This window comes from Mizuhopecten yessoensis, unplaced genomic scaffold (assembly GCF_002113885.1).
Source record: "Mizuhopecten yessoensis strain PY_sf001 unplaced genomic scaffold, ASM211388v2 scaffold1063, whole genome shotgun sequence".
In the NCBI taxonomy this organism is placed as follows: domain Eukaryota; kingdom Metazoa; phylum Mollusca; class Bivalvia; order Pectinida; family Pectinidae; genus Mizuhopecten; species Mizuhopecten yessoensis.
This window is the reverse complement of record NW_018403859.1, coordinates 444157-469861: the sequence shown is the minus strand read 5'-3', so window position 1 is coordinate 469861 and position 25705 is coordinate 444157. Positions and strand designations below refer to the sequence as shown.

The window sequence follows — 25705 nt, the reverse complement described above, 5'->3', positions numbered from 1 at the left end:
GAGCTGCCTTATCAGGCGCTAACTACTATACCTATGCCACCTGTCTAATATCTCCCTATGTGTGTATGCCTGCGTGTGTGCTGAAGATGTAATGTGTTCTGTTTGTATTGGGACCGTGCTTCCAACGGGATCATTAATAGTGCCACCTCACTTGAATGCTACAGCACAGATACCGCAGCATCCACACTAGACCAATTTATACTCCACCTGGTTTGTTGGAGTTGTGTGGGCAGGATAAAAACACTTTCTCTGAATATCCATGCGTACGACGACTTCAGTCGATCACCGGCCGCCTGCGTGGAAGGCAGGAGTGTTAATCAATCGACCAATCCGCCCACAATAATATTATTACAATAGTAAAAGCACCATGTACTAAGGTTATATCACTTAAACTTTAAACTGCTGTGATTGACATGTTAGTTCTTGATCAAAATGGTCTCATTACTGCCATTGCTATTCAGATTATCATTATTTTTTTAAAACAAATTCGGGCATTCGGAGGTGTACCTGTGTATGTACATTGTATTCGTGTCTTTGGCAATGATCCAGGTTATTTTATCTGAAACACTTATAGGAAGACACCGATGACCTGCTTATTATAGAATTTTACCAGCAACGAAGTATTTTCATAAATGTTCATGTTTTATCTTGAAGTCAGATAACAGCAATCCACCGACGACATTGGACAAACTGGCAACAATTTTGTACCTGTAATCTGCCGCCAAAATAGATACTCTTCAATGCTTTAAGTCTTTTGGATTAAGGCGAGAACATGATTACATGGCATATCCGTAGTATATGCATATGTTGGCCATGTTACTTGTGAATAAAGAAAACGTTTAACCTGGTTGATTTTTACGATCACTAAATACAACTCAACAAGTCACCTAATCTGTAAAATGCTAATGGAAACTTTGGAAAGAAATGTTTTTTCTTATTTCATTTCTTTGGATTGTATAGATATGGCTTTGCAAATAAAGAGATTTCTTAGCATGTTACATATTAAAGTCCTACCCATCCAGATTGTCTTTTTTTTTTATTTGTTTGCATGTGTGTGTGTGTATGATATAAGTTATAAGTTATTGACACTTCCTATAAACTAAGACAAATGCAATTTGTAGTCCCTCCGATCATTTGCATTCTACTGTCCCTACATACATTTTTATTTTTATGTGCAATTCAAGTTTAAACTGTATAACAACAGAGTTATGATACTGAAGCCCACGAATACACAAAAATATGCGAATGTTTGAACAAAACCAGACTGATTGTTTTATCGATATCTCTACGCTTTGTAAGGTTAACTTCAATGGATTATCAATCAAAGAATGCATTTGAATCATTGTCGGTGAATAAAATAATCTGGTATAACAAACGTAGTTTATTATACCAAAGTGATTCACAAGTCCCAAAATCGAACGATACAAACTGTAGAATGGCATATACACAATGTATATTATTGAAAAAACAAACATGTCGTATTACCTAGATAACTTGACCATCATTTTGCAAGGACGCATCGGTCGTTACATTAAATTATGGATAAATTTAAAGGAAAACATTTGTTTATGATAGATGATTTCGTCCACACGAATCATATTTGACAACTACATTAATACAAAAGCCTTACAAAAGGCAAAACTATAACACGAAAACGGCACAAAATTACATGAACAGCAAAACGAATACCAGGTGGTCCTAAATATTAATTGCAGCATGTGTGGGTTTCCTAAATGCTATATATCTTGCATCCAGGAAGTATGTAAGACATAGAGATCAAGACACAAAATGGCATTGTTGCTTATCATGATGAGGAACAGATCTTGCGGTATGATCTAGTAACCCAAACTCCAACCCTTTTGTTTGAAACGTTTTCGTAGTTTATTGGCACTGGATTACAAAGTGTCTGTCATCATTTATTAAAACAATCTGTGCTGTGGACAACTTTATTGTGTTTTGGATTAATCCATTTTATTGATACAAACATTTTATATTTCCTTAAAAAAACCTATTTGTAATGTCTTGCTCATCTTTCATCGTTTCCTCTGCTGTCATAAACTTCGCTAGTCTTCAATACAACTGTTTTGTCTTCTTTTTAACCGTGTCGGGTTCGGAACGTGTACCTGCGTATTTTGTATTGCTATCTTTTGGCGACAATCCAGGTTATAAATACTTGCCTTCTTGTTATAAATAGTGCTATCAAGTCTGACGTATTAACGCACATGAAGATTCTTTATCTTGAAATGGATTTGATGAGGTTGTTTCGTGATTCGTCAATTATTGCACATCGCCGGGTATAACAATCTTGTGCGGTGGCATTCCGGTTCACAGTGCTGGTATTAACGACAATGGAAACAACACTTGTTTTTATCCTGCTGATAGCAGGACTTAGTTGTGGTATTTGCTACGGGTAAGTTATGAACCTTTTATAAATTGAGTTATAGTCTTAATTATACAAAGATTGTTTTAAATTGGTTTTGGTAAATATTTGATTTAATAGTTTGTGAGCGTTAAACTTCCACACAATAATATGTAAAAAATGTGAAGAATAAATGAAGTATGTTATAATCTGATTACGAGTTATCTACTCTCAAACATTTCAATTGATTTTATTTTGATTATTTTGAGGGAATGTCTTATTTTGCTTTGTTTAAGACCTTTTTTCTTAATCACTTTCACCACATCACAGCTTGTTTATTCGCAATGTTCTGCTTATTTATGAGATATGTGTCTTGTGTGTATTTTTCTTCACCATATTAATGTTGCTGCTGATTGGCCATAGTTTTTTTCAAGGAAACAAGAAACTTCTTAGTCAATGCATATGCATGGATTGTAGTTATTTCGTGTTACTCGATATAAAAGATATGAATTGGAAACAGAGGAGCAGAGACAAATAATGAATATCATAAATTGAAATAACGTGCATTGCGTTAAAGGAAATAAGAACGCATTCTTGCCGTGTTGATGAATAGTTACAAAAAATATACTTATAAATATGACAACTATACTTATAAAGTCTATGACATTCAATTACATATATGTTTGCCTGCTAAAACATGTAACCGTAGTACACTAAAGACAGATGGTTTCTTGCTATTTTTTTAATTTTGCCTTGACGTAAACGATACACTGCACTATGGTCAGAACTTAATGTTGGAGGTCTGCTACTCATTAGAATATTGAAACAAAATAATAGTTGTTGTAGTTTATCATTCTAATGACGTTACACTGAAAACAGCATCTGATGGTTATCTGTTGCGACTGACTTGTCGGGTATATATTTTTGTTTTCCGTTATGAGAACTTATACGTGATACTGCATATTTTTGGAATATTTTTCCGTTATGTGTACTTATACATGATACTGTGTATTTTTAAAAAAATACCAAAATATTTTATTGATTAAACAAAAGGATTGAGCAACAGGCTTTGCCTATATAAGCTCTCTCCATGGCTTCCAGCATACTTCTGATATTTGAAGACATTGAATACAATATTTACATACATACATTATATTTCAACTCATCTCATGCTACTTGGATACATTTATTGCTAGGTAATATACAATAATTAGGCTGGATTAATATTTTCATGTTTCTACAAAATTACATTATTTCACGTGATACATGGACTTAAGATAAACAAATCAATACAATTTTATTTTTTATTTTTTTACAAACTTTGCGATATAGATATTTAATATAGTTGTAATATTTGTGTCAATACGAATTAAATATACCGTTATGGATATACACAGTATTCCATATTGAATTAAATATATAGATATACGTCTTGACCTTGAGCCACTTAAAATTTGCTACGGCAACATGAAATAAAGCAAAACTGATACATGCATGTATGCTGATAAAGAAATGTACTAGGACTTATTTGAAGTAGATACCTTGAGATGAGTTGGAAAATCAAATAGAAAATGAACTAAAAGAAAACAGAAAAAAGAAACAAAAAATGAAAACACAAAAAGAAAACATAAATAATTATATAAGAACACAAAATAATCTCCAACACTCACTCATACACTCTAACACCACATTTGTTTCTACTGGCATGGGTTTGTTGGTTTATTTACTGTAGTTTATATATATTTTAAATTTATGTGCAGTTTGGCATTAAATATGATAACAAAGTATATGGCATTTTGTTATTTCAAAATTAATTATTAGTTTTTCAATAATTAAATAGATTATAACTATTGATTTACATTACTCTATCAAACCTTAAGTGTCATGGGCCCACTTGTATAAAACATCTCAAAGTTAAGGAAAATCTCAAGCAATGTATTGTCTATGGGAAATCTTAGACTTGAGGAAATCTCAAGAGTTGAGACGTTTTATACAAGTGGGCCATGCCCACAAAAAGTCCCTGGACATTTGTTGCCCGGTGATCAATCAACCTTGGTATATTATATATAATTAATATATAAAGTATTCACTATCAACAGAGATAATGAATATATCTTACAGAATACAAAACAATACATCAACCACATACAGCTTGCGTATTTAACTTAATTTAATCTATTTGAACCGTCCTGTAGCATTTATGTATTTATGCACACACTCCATCAATTGGTTGTTCTGTAAATCAATATCATTAGTGTTACCATTTAGAATAGTATTTAAAGATATTGTATTATGGAAATCTACATCATTTAATATAAGATCCTGCATAAGAGTTTGTCGTTCATCAGTATAGAGTGACATTCAAAAAAGAAATGATAAGAGTTTTCTATTGGGCGACTACAGGGACAGTTTGGCCTATTTTTCAAGTGATCTTTAAACAGTTCATAGTTAAGTTGACTAGCACCATTTCATAATTGACACATTAATATATTACTTTTTCGTGAACCAGAGTATTTAAATACAGGTGTACATACATTTTGTTCTGTGTCCCCTAAAATTATCTTTTGTATTTCCCTTTTAAAAGTAATCATATTTGTTATATTAGTAAAGTTATTATTGGCACTGTTCCATATGTTCATCATACTGGGAAAAAAGCTATTAGCATATAGCGTGGTTCTAGGAAGAGGCACATTGAAACTTCTTGAGTGCCTAAGATTGTGTGTATTTCCTTCTGGGTTTAATATATATGGTTGAATAATTTCATGTAGATAGTTTGTGGTTATTTTGTTTGTTATTTTAAAGAAGAAGATGTGTTTATGTTTATCCCTCCTATTCTGTAAACTTTCCCACCCTATTTCTTTATATATTATACAATGGCTAGTGCCTTTTCTTAGACCAGTAATTATCCTAATAACATCAAGCTGGATAGATTCCAAGAGATCTTTTTCTTGTCTTGTACAGTTATCCCATATAACACAAGCATACTCTAGAATAGGTCTGATAAGTGTAGTATACAATATTTCAAGTGCCTTTCTACAAATTTTATATTTTAACATTCTTAGGACATTTACTCTTTTAGATGTCTTTTCAAAAATAAAGTTTATATGATGTGTCCAGTTACCTTGTTCATTTAAATAAACCCCTAGATGTTTGTGGTTTGTAATATTACTTACCTGGATTTTATTAAATACTGGGTGTGGATGTAGGTTAACTGCAGTGGTTTTCTTAGATACTATTAAAGATTCAGTTTTGTCTGGGTTGAAAAGTTTACCCCAATCATTTGCACATTTTTATATTTTGCGTAGATCTTCATGCAATGATTTTCAACGGCGTAATCAAAGTCAATGTATTGTCAATGTTGGCAGGGGCCTTGTATCTATCATACCTCGCAGGCAGCACCCCGATATATATTGCGTGTCGAGCGCAGGACTTACATAATTCGACCTGGACGTAAACAAAACCCACAATATAGACAATAAAATTAACGAAAAACCATACACACATAGAGATAAAACTACAAATAATTTATAAAATGAAACTCGCCGTTTAGAAGCACCAATTATATATCTTCAATCCAGACTACCCTGGTGTCATTACGAAACCATCAGCCCATCAGTGATGGAAGTATTTGTAGATTTAGTGTAATTGGATTCATATATTCATATGAACAGAATGATATAAGCATGGAAATTAAATATTTAAAATATACATATAACTAATTACTCAAATATTTTCTACTGCTTGCTGTTGATTATTGTCTATTATTAAGAGCGTAGCTCTCGGGCGCCAAAGGCGCCCGAGCGAAGCTCTTAAATGGTAACAAATGCGCGCGTACACAGAGTTGCGTCCCCTTTCTACACTTTGCCTTTAATTTTTTTCGTCCGAAAGTAGACGTCCAGTGGGGAAACCGGAAGCGTAGCTCTCGGGCGCCAAAGGCGCCCGAGCGAAGCTCTTAAATGGTAACAAATGCGCGCGTACACAGAGTTGCGTCCCCTTTCTACACTTTGCCTTTAATTTTTTTCGTCCGGAAGTAGACGTCCAGTGGGGAAACCGGAAGTGTATCCTTGAAGCAAAGACAATTGTGTTTTAACCCATAAATGAACATCTTCATATAGTGAAAACAATACCCATGTTTTATTACTTATTAATTTAGATAAAAACTAATATACATTCTGAGTGAAAAAATCGATCACATAAATTTTGATACTAGCAGGCATGAAACGTCGCTCAGAGATTATCATACTATATTTACATTTGCATGGCATTGTCACTATATAGCCTATTTGAAAGCTGTGTCGTTGATGGGATTTTAATTACCATGCATCACGAGACAAAATTCTTAGCGTATTAATACAACACTGACCGGAACTACAATATCCAATATAAATAAACATGACGGCTGCTGAAATATCGCTGAGCATTGTGAGATTTGACAATGTCATTGTAAATTTATGTGCAAAATAAAAAATAAAATAAAAAACACTTTTATTACAACGAAAACAAGACCAAGGTCTGCAATATCGTACAAAATGCACATCGGTTGAAATCACCAATGCCGGCAATGGAAACAATTTTAACGCTCATGCAATTTATCAGAAATATCGTCTGTTACACTGCACTGATCAACAGGGGTTCGTTACAAATGTCTGAAATACACATATTCTATAGACCTACTGACACATATGTTACAGACCTACTGATATGAGTCACAGCACACATAAACATTTCAGACATTTGTAACGAACCTGTGCTCCGTCACAAGATCACTCTCTTCAAACGCTATCAGTTTCACGCGTCTCGCATCCACGGACGGTTCCTCAGTTTCTGACGACATGTCAAATAACGAGTATGTTATAGAATCTACCGACTGTTGTCAGGTTCCCATACAATCAACAAATAAATTCACGCCTGGATTCTTCACAAAATTAGCAAAGAGAAACGTTCGAATTAACTTCCAAAAATAACTCTCTCGTGGAGGGCAAGGTCGGATTTACGGTGTTCACTGTATTTGTCCATGCGCGAAATTTGTTCCGGGGAAAAATCGAAACAATTTCAAATCTAACTTTCAGCTCAGAGTTCTATTGATAAACTTAAATCACCCTATAGACATATCATACTCAATTGTATTGATACTGAATTGTGGAATAAAATTGAAGTGTTTGTTTAAATTTCAAAGTACTACTTTGTTTGCCAATCAGCACGCGACAATACGCTGTTCAAACTATTGAACAAAATTGTGTGGACTGTCGATAAGGCTGGCATTTTTAATTTTAAATATAAATTTTAAGTTAAAAAACGACATAAGAGGCAGAGAAAACGTAAATATAAGTGTTGAACTGTTTTTGTATGGTATTTATGATCTATTTGAAGGACACATTAGATCTTAGCAGTTTAGTTGGCTGTGCATTCACACGAAAAATTACTAAACAGGAGAAAATTACTTTTGAGAGGATAGAAAGAAAATCATGATCTCGCTTCTAGTTATACGAACTTTTTGTAAACGGAATTGCTTTTGTTTTAAGGTCAAACGTGTGACACATTGACAGCTTCAAATGATAAACATAAAAGCAAGGCGAAGCACTCACTACCATATTGCTGTACGATAAGAATTTATTGAAATATCAATTTGGGCCCGGACGGTTTCGGCCAATGATACCGTGTGGCAAGTTCGGCCCATGTAACGCATAAAAAGCTGATTCCAATGGAGCCGAACTTACCCGAATGCCTGGCCGAACTTATCCCATTGCGGGGCTCGTTCGGCCATCCGATCATCCGACAGGGAAAATTAAATAATGTTCAAAAACGGACGTGCTGCCATACTTCCCAGAACGGACTTTAATGAAAATGGTACAAATTTGCCCCGATCTCCCCTATTGTTATGTCGGTCTTAATCTCATTAGAGTTTATGTTTTATTGATATCCCTCGACTAGCCGACTTTAAATAAATTTTATCTTGCCTCATTCTGAAAGCAGTAAATATCAGAGATCAACAAAAGCTTCGCTCATTTAAGGCTTTGTCTTTTGATATTATGTATAATGAAGTATCATCAGCAAAGAATTTTATATTACATCCTATCTCATTTTTCAGATCATTAATATACAAAAGAAATAAGTATGGTCCTAGGACCGAGCCCTGAGGAACCCCAGCTTTCAACGTTTGTCAAGTAGAATGGAAACCATCATATATTACTCTTTGTTTTATATCACTGACATAATTTTTGAACCACCCCAACATATTATTCTTAATTCCATATTTCTCCAATTTGTATATTAATCCTCTATGCCACACCCTGTCAATAAGTCATTAGGTAAGAAACCTAATTGATTTTTTTGATATTATGATATTTAAAGACAGATAATTGTATAAGTATTTAAAAATGATTTTTCCAACATTTTAATAAATATTGGAGTAATAGCGATTGGTCTATAGTTAGTTGGATCACACTTTTGACCTTTACCTTTATATATAGGGACAACATTAGCATATTTTAATTTGTTTTAACGGTGTCTGGTTCGGAACGTGTACCTGCGTATTTTGTATTGCTATCTTTTGGCGACAATCCAGGTTTTAATTACTGGACTTCTTGTTATAAATAGTGCTATCATCTCTAAAGTATTAACGCAAATGAAGATTCTTTATCTTGAAATGGATTTGATCAGGTTGTTTCGTGATTCGTCAATTATTGCACATCGCCGGGTATAACAATCTTGTGCGGTGGCATCCCTGTTCATAGTACATTTGTAATAGAAATAAAGTATGTTACAATCTGATTACGAGTTATCGACTCTCAAACATTCCAATTGATTTTATTTTAATTATTCTGAGGGAATGTCCTTTTCTACTTTGGTTAAGACTGTTTCCTAAATCACTTACACCACATAACAGCGCGTTTATTCGCATTGTCCTGCGTATAAGTGAGGTATGTGTTTTGTGTGTATTTTCGATCATCGCACATTAATGTTACTGCTGATTGGCCATAGGTTTTTGAGGATTGTAGATATTTCGTGTTACGTTTAATTATGTTTCAAAAGTACTTAATTCTGTTATATTCTGCATCATCGATCGATGTTTCTTATTGTACGTGTATATCTAATATATAACTTTGGTGATTTTCAGTTTTGGACTCCGATATACCTTTTTGGTTTGAATGTATGTATGGTACAATTGAGCTATTATTTTAATGACAGACAAGGTCTTTTTAATCATGAGTTTTTTTGTTAATAGGTCAACGTGCCCTTACACGTATGCAACACGACATCGAACAAGAATATGTGACCAACGTTGGGGAATCTGGTAAGTGATAACCTACTCAATGTAAAGGTACTGGCCCCGGTTTCACAACGTTCCTTAACTTTAAGGAGCTCCTTAAACCGTCTTTTTCTTAAATATAAGGAAATTCCTTAACTTAAATAAAATTGCGTTTCATGAAGCTTCCTTAACGTAAAACCTTCCTTAAATCAACAAAGATGGCTGCCATGTATTCGAGTTTGATGCAGAATTTGACAAAGAACAGTTTAGGAGGTTGAAACCCAATTTTCCGACTAACGTTTCGGTCCATTTCACTTTGTTGACAAACCTATGTCCGTATATTCACCATTCTATGGTAGATAACTGTCTATTGAGCAACACTATCGCATGTGGCATTTATTTGCTTACTGCAGTACGCCTATTTCATTTTGTATTTTGACATGTTCGGGGTACCTATGCGTAGTCACGTACACCGCGAGTCGTTATGTGGCCAACATTTATATTTATAATTCACGGTCTCTAAAGAAAAGGCAGTGTCAATAAACGAAACGTTTGAAGCCTAAATAATCAACAGTTTCTAACTTTCTGTTGGACAAATTCGTCTGCTCTTCGGTCTTCATAAAACCTTTTCCCGGCACTAACGTAGTACTAAATACAATGTCACACCCATCAAGCAACATGGAGCGACAGATACAAGTTACCTACGTGCATCATTGAGCGCCTTGATTGTGTATATTTGCTTCATTGTAATGATTAAAATTAAAAGCTGAACATGGCACAAGCAAATATTTTGCTTTTATAATTATGAACCATTTATTTCTGTACTTTCAAAAAAGTTACAAATTTTGTTCTATTTTAGTACGAATTTACTTTTTCAACAAAGGTCAATTACTTATTTGTGTTAAATCTGGCATGTTTAGCATTTTTAAAGCTCAACAGATTATTAACATTAATTTCACCAAATACTTATTTTCATACATAAATTAAAAATGTATAACTACCAAAACTGCATATAGTTAATTATATCACAATTCATATATTTCCTGTCTTTGGTGTAATTGCTACATTGAACGTGAGGTAAATGGAAGTTATATTACCCATTGCTGAAGCATAAATTAATTGGTTAAACAAAATGTCAGGTGAAATTGGATGACAAGAATTGATTAAAACGGGTTTTATGAATCAGAATATACAGGGATAATCCTGGAAGGTCATGGAACCAATTTGACCCCAAGAACTGAAATTGACTCCTCCATATTTCAATATTCTTTTAATTTTACATAGAAAGGCCCTTCTAAAGTTTGACTCTAAATATGCTAAAAATGGCCCATTGCTCTCAAATCCCAGGATTTCCCCTGATATATGGATTATAAAATAAAGATAAGACACTGGACCTCCTGTATCAAACATTGTTATGAGACCAGTAGAGTTAAATGCAATTTTTCCTTTTTCTCTCTTCTTCACTTTTGCAATGAACCTTATTTTTGGCAGATATGTCTAATCCGATGTCAGTGTGTGCTCATTTATTTTTCCAAAAATTGGTAAAATCACAAAACACAAGTGAAAACATTTATTAATCAAACTGTAAAAAAAGGACCTAACAACTACAAAGAGTTTCCTCACTTCAAAAACAACATTGTTTGTGTTGGTTTAAGCTGTGTTGCACACATTGAAATTGACCATTGGCATAGGTTGAACAGTCTAATGTTAGTTTTTACACCAAATGTTTTGAGTGTATGGGGAAATTCCATTTGTTGTCTATCCACGAGAAGCAGGATTCCAGGATCTGTAAAAATAGGTTAGAACGGGTTATTCATAACATTAATTAGCTGTATAATTTAAGGTACTCATATCAGCCACCGTTACAAAAAGACCTTTTTATTGATCTACAATCTGCTTTAAAATGTATTTAATGTCCCTTTTTTGCAGCTGGCATCACAAATATGTCGACAGGTATAGTCGTGAAATAGGACACAGATGCTGTCCTGGCTACAGAGGCAACGACTGTAATACACGTATGTGATTGATTATTTTGCAAGCTTCTTATGTTGCGTTGTGATATTATCCCTTTATCTAGGTCGCAAAAATATGTGAAGCAATTTATTTATAATGTACTATAATATATATCTAATGTGACGACTATTGATAAACGATCATACACTTCCATTTTCTAAGCATTAACATACACTGTGGGTGCTAATGAATCTTACTTGTAATCTTTAAGTGGCTACTCAGGAGCCAGTCAGAAGTAGCTTATCACCTTGGATAGTCACGATGATTACATATTTAAAATAACGGAATTAAATTGTCAAATATGTTATGTAAGGTGATCAACATATATAAAATATTATCCAGATAAAGTAGCAAAATCGTTTGGTGGCTGATGTAGACATTTTGATGGTTCCAAAACTTGAGTTATTGTGTCCTAAAATGTTAACTCTATTGTCTATTGTATATCCTGCTTATTGTATGTTGTTCTATTGTACAATACAATAGGAAAAATAATATTAGATTATTGGTTGTAAAATCTTCTATGAAGCAAAACGGTTATATTTCAAATGCATAATATCGAACGAAGGTGTTTGCTATTCTTTATCATACGACGCTGTCAAAATAGCAAGAAATGATCATCAGTCTACACACTGTTGTATAATGTGAATTAATATGTGTGGGCACGTATTTGTAACACCTGGACTCGTAACAAACTTACGATTTGTATGGTTAAATCAAAAGTGCAGGAACAGGGAGAAACGATGCACTTTTACAGGTTTGACATACTCTATAATTGTGCAATGTAAGTGTTAGGGATATGAATGAACCTAATATCATTATAATAAATATATTGTTTTAACTCATTCGTATCTCTCTGAATGTCCATGCATTTCTAATGCAGTGCCATCCCCGCTTGAAGTAATGTTAACACGACTAAGTGACTGGATCACTTTCGATAGAGCTACTGTCACATGTACAAAGTTTTACTTTTCAACATTGTGAGCTCCAATTGTTTCCAAGGTTGGAAAATATAATTTGGTACTGTTATTTACTTTTCTGTTTCCCTGTATGCTTCATTAATAATATGTTTTTATAATGCCATTCTGGGTTTTTATTAGGATTTTGAAGTCATGTTTCAATAGTAGCTTAGGCCAATTTTATATTTTTATTTTTTCTGCAAGGGACATAATAAATATACTCTATTCATATTTAATTTGAAAGTAACCAGAATTCCTCTTACCGTTGTGAAGTTAAAATATTTAAAGGGTTTCATTTTACATCTCCTCTTCTGTATCATTAATTTTCTGAACCCTTTCATCATGGATGAGTCATAGAATGACGACACAGCTGTATGGTGCAATGCAATATGTTTCAGGCGTACTGTTTCCATGTGTGTTTTAGGCTCATCTTTTAAGAACAGATCTATTTAAAATAATTTTATATGAATTGTCAAGGCAGTAAACGAATCATTTATGCATCTATATAATCCGAATGATTAGTATCAGACAGTAAAAGCACGTCACTAAGAAGTCACCATCCATCAGGGAAGTCGTAATTTCTAGAACGAGTCCATGAGCATCAACTGCGATTTGTAATTACTTTAGTTGAGGAAGCAGGGATGCTTCTCCCAAGTAAAGGAAAGTACACGATCGAAAATTAATATTATAAAGCTTATCGCACAAATTGTTACTGTATTTAACGTCCATGTGAATTTCATTGTGGATGTTACCTTTGTCTTACCACATAGATATTCTCACATACATATATTGCCTTCATACGTAATAATGTAGTTCTCATTTTATGACTAGATCATAAATTATCACAACATATGTAACAAAATGGGCTGAAAACAAGTTAATTAATGAGAGAGAATGGAACTATCTCATAACATGCATGCAAGATATTTGGTATCAATAGAGAGCAGCACTTTGGTCAAAAGTACATCTGAGGTCAAATCTAACGATTTAGGTAACACCGTGCATTGATTGACTGGGGACTGTTTAATTGTAGATAGTGCTGTAGGGTTATCCATTTAGTGGCGACCAGATCCGTCATGAATGACATAGAGATAGGAACGAGTGTGTGAACTGTCATTGCCATATGGTATATCTAAGTATTGTTGATTTGATAGATTAGATTAGATTAGAAGTTTGATGAAATTGTTGCACGTGCCTAATTATATATATGAACAAGAGGTGGTACCGGAATCATGAATAGATAATGTTGTATATATTGTTAAAAGAACTTGGGAAAGATTTAAGAAGAATCTGGAAAAATCGGGCCTAGGGAAGTCCTCGGCCGGAGGGGCCTGGGATGGCCCGGTTAGAGCCCGTGGTGTGCTTTAGAACTATATGTTTGATGTTGTAACTGTAAACAATATGTGTGCAAGTATATTTGATGTCGTGTTTCAGAACTGTAAAACAGATCTTACAATAAGGGCCTACTCGAGGTATGGACCCTGACTGTCGTGGCCACAACGTGAGGTTAATACAATTCTAAGTCCACATGTGTTGTCAGCGTGTTATGTAACACACACTCACCGATTTATAATGACGCAGGATGCCTCTGGATTAAGATAGTATATTCTTATATAAAAATAATCAATAATACTTACACTAATCATAATGATTTTACAATAAACAATAAAACTAATAAATATAATAAAAATGGGAATACATGTTACAGCCGTCTGCAACCCTCCATGTAAAAACTCTGGAAGATGTGTGTCTCCGAACTATTGCCGATGTCTTGAAGGAACAGTAGGAAAGGCCTGTGAACAAAGTGAGTAAATAAGCTGTTGAATTATCTCATGATAATCAGGCTTGTGTAACAATGCATTACCTTATCGTTATCCATAGATAGTTTGAGACACTGGTAAACTCTCGCGTTCTCATAGATTCAAGCATAAGACATTTCCTGCAATTTGGTTGTCTGGTTAATAAGCTGTTAATACAATTGTTTGGGCGAGATTCAAAAAAGCTATTTTAGCATGAGGAGCAGAATATGCCCGTAAAACATTTACTCGTTTCAATGTTGATAGAATGTTCCACTTTCCTGTAACGCCTTTGAAGGGAGAAATGTCCCTGCCTTTGCTTGTTCAGAAACGAGTGTTTATTCAATTGGTCTTTTTATTGTAGTAACTTGCTCATATTTAAAGCCATGCTTCCCTGGAATATGTTCCTTTCCGGATAATTGTCAATGCCAGGATGGTTTTGGTGGAACAACATGCCTGGAAGGTAATATTTTCTTTCTTTTAGCACAACATAACTGCACTGAAGATTTTATCAGATCTACGCGATTACGATCGTTTTGTATTTTATAACGTGACTGTAAAGTATGTAGAATGTATCATTTGAAATTAAAAGTTGACTGTTTAAAGGCAATTATGATTCATTTGAGATGAAATCATAATTTGATTGATACACATTACGCAGCATACAAATTGCCTACAAAGCCCGGATGTCGATCGTTCATTTCGTGAATTACCCCCAACTGACTCCGAAACGTCATGAAATGATGTCACGAACTAGAGAGTAACCCTGAAAAGCCAATGTAATACTGCCCGCTTTGAATACTACTGACATCACTAATCAACGCCAAATGATCCAAATGTTATCATCAAACATACAACAGAAAATAAAACAGAAAAGTTCCCCTTTTTGGTGATTTAAATGATATGAATTATAATGGGGATAACATTATATGATGTCCGTCTGTATATCGCAATTATAATATTGAGAACGTCTCGTCGCAAGTCAAACTAAATGAGCGACAGTACGAACTAGAGATGGCGTTCAAAATCTCACAATATAGCGAGTGTATCCCTTAATACATGACTCATGCTCCAGCTCTGAAAACCTTAGTTAGAGATAACGGTTGAGATACCTCCTATACAAGTAACTATAACCTATTGGTAATCGCACTACGATCAAAAGCTCTGTTGCACACTGATTACCATACAGCATCAGCATACACACTCATGACTAGAATCGAGTATTCTTGACACACCCTTAATAATAATAAGTTTCAAAGTCCACAACTAGAATGTTATCAATGTTTTAATTATGTAAATTTCCTGAATATAATGCTTCACTTATGAAGTAATTCACACTGATAAACTTGATAGTTGGTTCCACTAATTTCACCACTGTACAGTAAATGTAGGTCCCGTAAATGTTCTATTCAAGTGATATCACAATGCATAAGTGCTCCAATGTTCATAACGAAGTAACAGATGGATGTGATGTAGACTCACACTGTCTCTGAAGTCATAGGGGTTCCTCAAAAGTCGTTTGAGTGTCCAGGCCCTTCCTCATCCCTGTCGTGGCGTGACTGTGACGTCTCCACGAAGAGTCTGAGCCTTCTGAGAAGAGTCCGTGACGAGCAGCCGTGACCACGGAAGTATATAGAAGTTGTTATGACCTGGGTGCAGTCACTTTCGTGTCGTCCCATCCCCACACTGGCTACAGGTCCCCAACGACATGGTCCCCATCACTCGAACTATAAAAGGTCAACAACCCTAGGGGTACTTCCGGTATCAAATATATTCGAACTTCCGGTTTGTGAAATTACCCTTGAAACAATCTTTACATATTGACAATATATTACAACCATTAAGCATATGCCTAACAGTCTAGAACAGTTCATAAATGACACTGAAACCAGATAGCTTTCATTAATTTTCCAGCTCGTAAATTACACACTCACGTCCCTTACAAATAGCGCATGGTTCAGCGAGTGAATTTCACTAAGAACGTTCTTTCGTTAAAATATAGAAAAAATGCCCAAGGCTGCTACTTAGCTTGTCATGTAACAAACAATAATGGTTTTATGCATAACATTCACCCCTGGGAAGTTCTCGCAACCTGTTCTTATTTCAAAGCTAGCTGTTGAATGGACGTAGACAGCGTCAGGTACTACGCCAAGCCTAGCCTCTCTGTGACAGGCAAGCTGAATTTTCATTGGCACCTACACTCCCAGGTGGAACCCGCAGATTATTTACCGTATGTACACAGCAATATGTCTATGACTGGTACTAGTGGACCGTACTATATTTAACAACATAAAAAAATCGCCGATGGAAAAACTCCCATAGCGAAAAATACATAGAAAATTCTAGGCAAGGAAAGTAAATAACTGTTGCTATGGTGGCACTTGTCTGATTTTTCAGAATATCTGACATTTTGGTGCTGTTCATCGGTTACCGGAAGTGTGTCTGTTGCTAGTTTGTTGTTGTGATGGGTTTCCTAGTATTCATTTTGAATTCAGTGAGCCTTGATGATGACATAGATGTCCATTGATTACGTCATAGTTATGATGACATCACAGTTACTATGACGTCATCAAACAAGACAGAAACATCATAGTATCACTGTACTGTTTTGTTTTTCACATACACATAATCTCAACGCATCATATTTCACTTTTCAGATTACCTCCCTTTGTTAGTAGTTCGAGAGCAGAATTGATAAAAATTCACCTGTCAAGAGAATTCTTACTACTCGGTTACACTTAAAGTGAGAAAGGAAACGGATCAATCGTTTTGTTCATAGTGTAATATTTCAAACATTTAAAAGGTTTTAACTAAAATTTTAGGAAAAGAAAGTTATTTATAAGGTAGCAGTGTACAGTAGCGTACAGTGGCCGTGTGTGATATTTTTGTACAATGAATAACCCATGTAATATTACATGTATCAAAGTTAAAAAAAAAAAAAATCAGCACTAAAATTGGCAAATACATGATGTAGTGGACTTTGTGGGATTCACATTTAAAAAAAAAATCGAATTTGGTTTCAGACAACATTTTTGGCCATTTACAAATCTCTGTCTACACAACAAAAGCTAGCTTTTCATGTAGTCTATTTTTGTACTCAGCACATGTGTAAAGATTGTGAAAAATCCAGTTAAACGTCCTTTGCTAAAACGTGAGTATTTCTGTTACCGAGTAGGTGATATTCAGTTTAAGTCAGGTTTTAAGAGAAAAATTACTACTTGCGTGGGTCAAATTTTGGTTTAAAATGTGGTAAACAATGTTTTCACAGGTCCCAAATCTGGGGAAATCACTTTTTGAAAAAAAAATCATTCTTCTAAAAGTTTTTTATTCAACATGTAGTTTATAAATATATATACATATATGTAGGTGTGTTGTGCAAGATAAAACCGCTATCCATGTTTATCTGAGATATGCCTTTTATTTTTAGGATCAAGCCATTTGTACTGTACTCTGCTACCTATGATCAATTTCCCCTCCACTCTCCATCTTTATACTTATCAAAGACAACTTTTACTTAACTCCCTCTCTGCACTATGTTTCATTATTTTTTTTAATACTCAAACCTTTTGTTTGGCTTCCAAACACGGGACAATAATACGAATACAAATATTGTGGAGTTGGTTCAGAGTTACATTAGAGACGCGAGATGTTTCTATTAGTTTCTATTGAAATGGTTTTTGTTATTCTCCAATGGATGTTTGGTTGTTGCATGTCGTGGTCTGTTGGTCAACAATCAACGATAATATACATTCACTATAAATATGATGTGTACCTTTATAAAGTGTAAGGAGAGGGCTTTGTTATGCCTGTTGCCCATTCCCGATGGTACTTCAGATCTGTACAATAAAATATTCTGAAATAAAATGAAAATTCGATGACAACTTCATGATATACAGTAGATATTCTCTAAGTTTCCTTTTTAGATGAAATTTATCAAACTATCGAAGATGTATTTTCCAATTCCGTGAGCATGCTAGAATAAAATTTTCGAGAAATGTTTCATAAATTTCATATTGTCATATGAAATGGAAACAAAAAAATATATTCTGTTCATCCTACAACCACGATAAGTCGCAAACTTTAAAATTTCTTCATTCGTCATAATTGAAGGAAGGATAGCTTGCATACAAATCACAGTTCAAATAGGTGTTCTAAAACTTGCTAAATAATAATTTTTAACCAAAGTCATTTTCTCCTCTTCCGTCCTCTTTCACATGTAGCGATTATTTTAGTTAGTGTTTGGGAATATTTGTTAATAATAATAAGTACGTATAGATTGTAAATTTATTTGTGTAACTATATACATTTCTAATTACATTTAACTGTCGTTTGTCTAAGTCACTCGGCAAACAGTATCTTTTTTTGCATGGTTTGGCACCTGGATGTTTTTTTTTATCGTAATTACATCAATAAGGACTAAATTGATCAACGCTATGATGCATATGGATAACTCTTTTTGTTACTACCACATGCACTGTATATAAAGCACTCATGTGGTTGGGCTATGTGATATAATAGGAAAAAAAATCGTTTTCTGAAAAGATACTTATTGAAATACTAAAAATTGTATGCATATATTTTAATATTTGTTGCGTTTTCATTTAAGTACGGGAGTCTCCGACAATGTTGAGATGCAGTGCCTTTCTTCTAATGAAGGAAAGGTCTTCAGGAAAAGAAATGTACCGCTTCACGACAGACTCCTCGTCTCCAGATAACCACATAATAGATATGATTTGGGTTAACCAGAATGACTATAACATCATGAATATCTACTTCGAAGCTGACTTCTCACCATACATACACAACTTGCCAAATGCTCGCTATATAGAGCGCTATGCTTTTGGTATAGTGGACGGATACGTAAAGTTGACTTTAAACAAAATTACACGCCAAGGTACAGCTATTGAATTAATACTCACTTTCCGTGTTTGTTACTTGTATTGCTTAAATAGACTTCATTTTATAAGAATTCAACAATTATCAGTATATTTGATTATGAAAGAGTCAAACCTCATTGTATCGGACAAATCAGTCAACATTGGAAAACTTCAGCTTCATATTCAGATTCCGTAGAAAGTAAACATGTATTTTGCCTTTGAAGACAAGCATTTTTTCGGGAATTTCTTTTATATAAGCAATTGATTTCCTGACTATTATAAAATATATTGATGTAAATTAATCTATCAAAATACACAATACTCTAAAAATGTTCAATATAAAACAATATCTTAATATCTTTACGAATATTGTTTTAATAACACTTAAAAGGAATTCGATTAGAACAACACGCTTTACGTATATGTCTATAAGGATACTATTCATGTTTTTCCCAATCAGTGATAATTCAATTCTTTATGGTTATTAAAGATATTGTTATAAGTTAGTCCAGTGCATCTGCTCTAAATTGTATTACCTGCAGATAACTGTAATTGCTTTCTGCCAAATGATACACATTTTCTTCAAATATTTTTTATCTTAAAGGTTCAACTATAGCATATAAACATCCACCGAAAAACTACCATTGCCCTGGATATCCAAATACATCCAACGTAAAAGCGGGGCTGGTTTGCAACGTCACAGATACAGATTTCGACTGGTTGTTGGAACACGGTGATAAGTATGATAATTGTATATCTCATATAATTATTCTAAATAACTACATCCATGATATCGGAAAAACAAGCAATGATCATGTGACCAACATTTAAGTATTTGATATTCAGGTCACGACTCCAAACACTATTATTTATTGTCTCCCTTTTAATGATAGGTTATTGATGTTAAGATTTAACTCCTGTTCGGTAAGTGTATTACTTTAAAAGGCATGATGAACAAAATATACCAAGATGACATTAAGAAACATTGCACTCACTGATGTTAATTTCTTCGTCCAGCTGATAAAGCTTTCAATTTCGAAACCAAACGTACACTAATGAGACTTCAGAAATCGTAAAAAAATCATTGTTTGTTTCATGTTATTAATGTACATTTATAACGTTCATGATCATGTATGTTCTTACTAAACCAAGGTAAATATTTAGTCTTTTGACTGTTTGGAAACGAAAAACAAGAAATATCAGAAACATAATGAGCAATTGACACCCATTTTGAAGATGTCATACAATAGTTGTTATTTTTCTTATCACCATTTGCGTTCTCTTGTTAAATTGAATATGTTCAAATGTGTTGCAAAATATCGTTACTTAATATGTAGTACATGTGTAGACGCTTCCCACCCGCTAGCTCAGGATACTTCGGCGGAACAATACCCTAACTCAATTGAGGCTGTAAAACGAATGAGCTTCAAATGTAATTAACATGTGATATTCTATTTTAGCTTAACTGTCACCGCAGCTGCAAAGAATGGGGGATACAGACATATTTTAAACGAAAACACCCATCATCACCAATCGACACAGCAGTTTACAAGAATAATATCCACGAAACAAATGCAGTTCATGTTTGACTTTCATCCTCCAAGACATTGCAGTGATAACAGCAGCTGTGCTGCTAATGAGCCCCCACTTCATCTTTCTAATGACATAAGTAAGGTAAAATCGCAACACAAGGATATTTGTTTAATCTGGTTCTGAATTGACATTTTAATCGGAGGAAAGCAAGTAAAAGTACTTCTAAACGCATATATCACTTGCAGAAAGGGAGAAATCGTACTCACGTGTAGTTTCCTTAAATATCATTTTCAGATAAAACAACTATATCATTTCTGATAAGCTTGTATTTCATCTTAAAATAGATAATTATAGATTAAATAAAACCACCATAAAAAAGTATCGAAGAAGTTATTGGGAAATGTTTTGACAAAACGTTCTAAAAATATTTTACCAGCTCACTTCCACACACAATATGTCTCCGTATGCTGTTATCAGTTACCAAATTTGTTACAGTTGTGTGACCGCACAACGCACCACAACTAGTGTGCGCACATCGTGCATACATCGTTCACACACCGTCTGCACATCGTTCAGACATGGTGCGCACAACCGTGCGATTTAACGATCGTTCGCCCCGTTTTGCGCTTCTCTCCGAACAAATGTGCGATTAGACACAATTGGTTGATCAATATTACGGAATGAAACATTAATCCGGAAGGCTTGTATGAAAAAAGGTACACTCTTTATATCATTTTTTCATAAAAATTATTAAGATTGTGTTCCATTTTACAAAGCGAGTTACACAGTATTACAGTGACCATTAGACTGTCATGAATTAGTTTGGCTCCCAGGTAACAGAACAGGGGACAAAATTATAAGTGACCGGAGTTCTACCTGGCCTGTGTCTGACACATAAAGTTGATATGTGATACCGTATGACATTTATGAAACACAAATGGTCGTAAGGTATTTGTTATTTGCATATAATAATTATCTCCACCTCGCCTTCATTTTCACACCTCGACGAGTTACGTTAGTGCCTGGGTAATGAAAACTGCGATCGAGGTACATGTACAAATAGGCAATGTTTACCTACATGTGGGACCGTGTCTTTATGTGTTGAAAGTTCAATGTGTCGATTTGGTTAATTTTAAAAACACCAAAAACGCCATTTCTAAATTTAAAAATCTATAGATAGAAAGACAATTTACAAAAACAACTTTATGTGTTCAAAGAGTCCTATCATTCACACATGGTGCGTACATCGTGCACTCATCGTTCACTTACCGTGCGCACACCGCACATCGTGTAATTTTGTGCGATCCCACAACTGTAAGTTTACTATCATGTGCCATTTTAGGTCACGTACATAATGTTTATGTACAGAGCCTTTGAAACTTTCAGATAGTGATGAATCCTTAAAATCACAAAAAATATGCACTTTGATTGATTCTGATGTTTTCGACGAAATATATATTAATTGTAACAATAGCGATACTTGGACACCGGCGCAAAACAGTAGCATTACACTATGAGATTCAGCTTGATATCAATTACAGATGCCAGTTACATTGAGATGGGGTGGATGGATTGACGATCTCTCCGGCGTGGACATGTATTCGGTTTACGTATATAGACTACGTCCGGATAGCAGAACAGGGGAGCTAACCGAACCAAACATAAACATTTCATTGTATACTAAACAAGTGAAACCAAACGAAACGTTTCCCATGTACACCCCAGACACTATTGGTATGTATACCATTCTATTAGAGGTTGCTGATAAGGCGAACAATACAATGTATGCCAGACGACTTTTGCTATACGACAATTCTTCTGAGATTTCTATCAACGATAATAACATGGATATATATGGGTCTGTAGGAATCGAACACTTATGGATATCAACTTTACAAAACGAAAGTTCTCTCGGTCATCCTATTCAGATTGGGTGGGCTGATCACTTCGTGAACAAAGAGCATGTGAGATTGAAACTTCTTACACGAGTTTCTCCGTTCAAGTCGGAAAAATATAGAGGAATTCGACAACGAAACGTAAAGCCAGGTCTTGATGATAATGAAGGATTGCGCCGGATGCAACCTGTTGACAACGTGCACGGTATCGTACGTGCTGATACTGCTTTCAAACGTGACAAAGACGGAGGAACGACTATAACACAAACGCCTACACATGGGTGGAGAAACGTAGCAAGCTATCACAACGAGCGAACATCCATTAACGTCCCGAGACAGGACGGGGATTCCATACGAATTTGGGTACGAACTTTTGATGTTGTAAACAACAGTGCCACTGACTCTATACTGGTCCATGTTGACTCGTCACCACCCGTAATCGAGCAGCCAGCTTTTCACAAAAACATACAAAATGCGTCTTATCCATTCTCAAGCAGGTGAGTTAGGTATAAAACCACTTACTCTGTCACTGTATAAGGATTTGAACGCTCTAGCCCAAGCTTACTCCTAGGAGCAGCTCGATTCAAGAGTCGATAATATAATATCAGATCTCTCAAACTAGTGTTAGTCATTATGTTTATATCGAGCATGCGTAATCGAATGCGATGAATTGTTTAATTAAATATGTTTGCCTTGTCAATTTGTCTTTTGTGACGATGCATTACACGGTCCTGTATCTCACATTATGATATTAAAACATGTTGCAATTCACCAGCAGCCGAACTGTTTTTAGGTTAGAAACGATCTGTTGTCATCCGCTGATCAAATGGACGAAGTAAAATAGTAGGTGTTCCGAACATCTAAGTATCATTATACACTATTGTGTACATTACGTCCTTTTCTCCCCTTAAAACGTCATTTTTTCACCGTTATTTCGGTTCAAATTTAAGAGAAGAAAAAACTGAATATTAAAACGGGTTAATAATGGGCAAATCCATACATGTATATAATAACAACAGTATTGAAGGTATGAAATAAAAATAACAATGCTACTAATATGTGTCCGTCGTCTATTGCGGTAAAACCATCGCGAAATAAATCCGTTCGCGTAGTGCATTCGTACAATTTGAGACGTCGGATGAACACATATCTGTGGTATTGTTAAATATGTAAGAAAGACCACTTAATTTCGAGGAGAATTTTAAAATATTTCATTTTCCCTTTACAGAGTTTTGTTTCTAGCATCTGACAAACATAGTGGGATCCATACATTCAAGTGGAAATTAATTGCCAATCAGTCGGATCAAGTGTTTCACTCTGGAAGTGACCATGGAAATATCACAAAAGTAAGTTTTTCATTATTCTTTTGAAAACCCATTACACATTTACGCATTTTGTTGTTAATAGTGGCTCCTGCTAGTATGAGATCCTCAAATAATTTCAGTTAGAATAATAAGCAATAACAATGGTAAAAGATACTATAGCGTCAATACCCTAGAACACCATAGCATCAAATCAAACATGCAAAAAGCCACGGAACAGTGGTGTAGCAGTCAAAACTTTTAGACACACTTCTCTAGATGTGATTCGCTATGGTTCTTTGATTCCTTCAATTCGTGGTGGTAGTGGTTGTGGGGGCATTTTTTTTATTATTATTTTGGCACTGTAGAAGGCTTTGCAAATTCATAGGCCAGGAAACCGGCCTATGGCACAACTAAACATTGAAAAATGTAAAAATATATAGTAATATATAAAAGCATATGCTGAAACCGTACTTTACAGATTGGAATTGATTTATTTTGTCCTTAAACTTCAACGGATCAAGTTTTGAATCCAAAATGGCAGCCTCAAATGATAAGCAAATTAACAAGGCAAATGGTCTGACTTGCTAGACTTTCTTGTAGGATTTGATCGACTTTATCGAGATATTTGCCAAGTACATTCATTATATATAATCAACACGTACGTGTTCGAACGACGCTCACGCAAGGATTCGCTTTTACCATTAACACATGACAACAAGTACCTGAGTGAAGCACAAAGCCAATTATGAGTACCTAAGTTATACAGTGTAGTTATATTTACCCTAATTTAAATCGGACATCTAAAAGCAGACACATCATTTCTTATTGAATAATTATCACATTTACCTAATACTGCTGGATTAATAGTATATTAAATATTAACAAATCATCTTTTCATGTTGTTAAAATATACATGACGCTTCGCATTCCTCTGATAAATATTACATAAGTCCACTACAACAAATGCTTTTTATGTTTTCATATTACGTAACTTAGAAAAGGTTAAATATTCTAATCATGATGCCATATTTAAATACTCGAAAAATCGGTAATGTCGTCCTTGTAGAATTATCTGTCTTGAAAATATGTTTTTTCGGCAAATATGAATTATAACATTAACGAAAATGTGAAGACGATAAACTTAGCTAGCATGAACTTACAAACACTGACCAATGAAAGCACTCGACCCGTAGTTGCTCACTGAGTTTAACTTTATGTCAACACATACAGGTAACAATATAGTTTAAAAAGACGTTTTTTTTCGTAGAGTCAGCAGTGGAAACTAAGAAGTTTTACATAACTGGTTAAATATAATGTATAGATGAATACATTTATCCTGGCTTCACTTTATTTTAGAGACAATATATATAAAGACACAATTTGCATGTACCACAACGTCACAACCAATGTATTAAATCAATTTGCTTAATTGTTATATTTGATTTCAAGGTAGTGTTTGTGTTTTTCTCTGTTAAATAGAGAAAACCCAGTCTTCAAGAAGGTGCGTGTACCTCTGATGGGGAATGCTATTATTTTTATCATGAATTTGAGGTGAACAACTGCTGGTTCATGGTTTCCAAAGATGACCTTCCCACACAAGTGACAAACATTGACATCGAAGTCTTTAATTCAGCAATGTTAAGTTCATTTGGGAGATTCCAGGTAATAATTTCTGTAGAATTGTATCTGATATGCACGTAGCATGCTGTCTTTTAAAATAATT

At 34.5% G+C, this 25705-nt stretch overlaps 1 protein-coding gene across 2 annotated transcripts in view; it reads left to right on the top strand.

The window, feature by feature from the left end:
- Positions 1–25705, top strand: part of LOC110456947 — a 49812-nt gene that overhangs the window by 12022 nt on the left and 12085 nt on the right. The window contains exons 1-11 of one of the 2 annotated variants that reach the window (XM_021508022.1): positions 2214–2410; positions 9585–9653; positions 11538–11623; positions 14286–14381; positions 14738–14836; positions 18980–19267; positions 19855–19990; positions 20711–20924; positions 22325–23175; positions 23907–24024; positions 25462–25644. In XM_021508022.1, the coding sequence (XP_021363697.1) occupies positions 2349–2410; positions 9585–9653; positions 11538–11623; positions 14286–14381; positions 14738–14836; positions 18980–19267; positions 19855–19990; positions 20711–20924; positions 22325–23175; positions 23907–24024; positions 25462–25644 (2202 nt within the window). In that variant the 5' untranslated portion in view covers positions 2214–2348. Of the gene's footprint in view, positions 1–2213; positions 2411–9584; positions 9654–11537; positions 11624–14285; positions 14382–14737; positions 14837–18979; positions 19268–19854; positions 19991–20710; positions 20925–22324; positions 23176–23906; positions 24025–25461; positions 25645–25705 lie in introns of those variants that run through there. The other variant, XM_021508027.1, reaches the window with a different exon arrangement.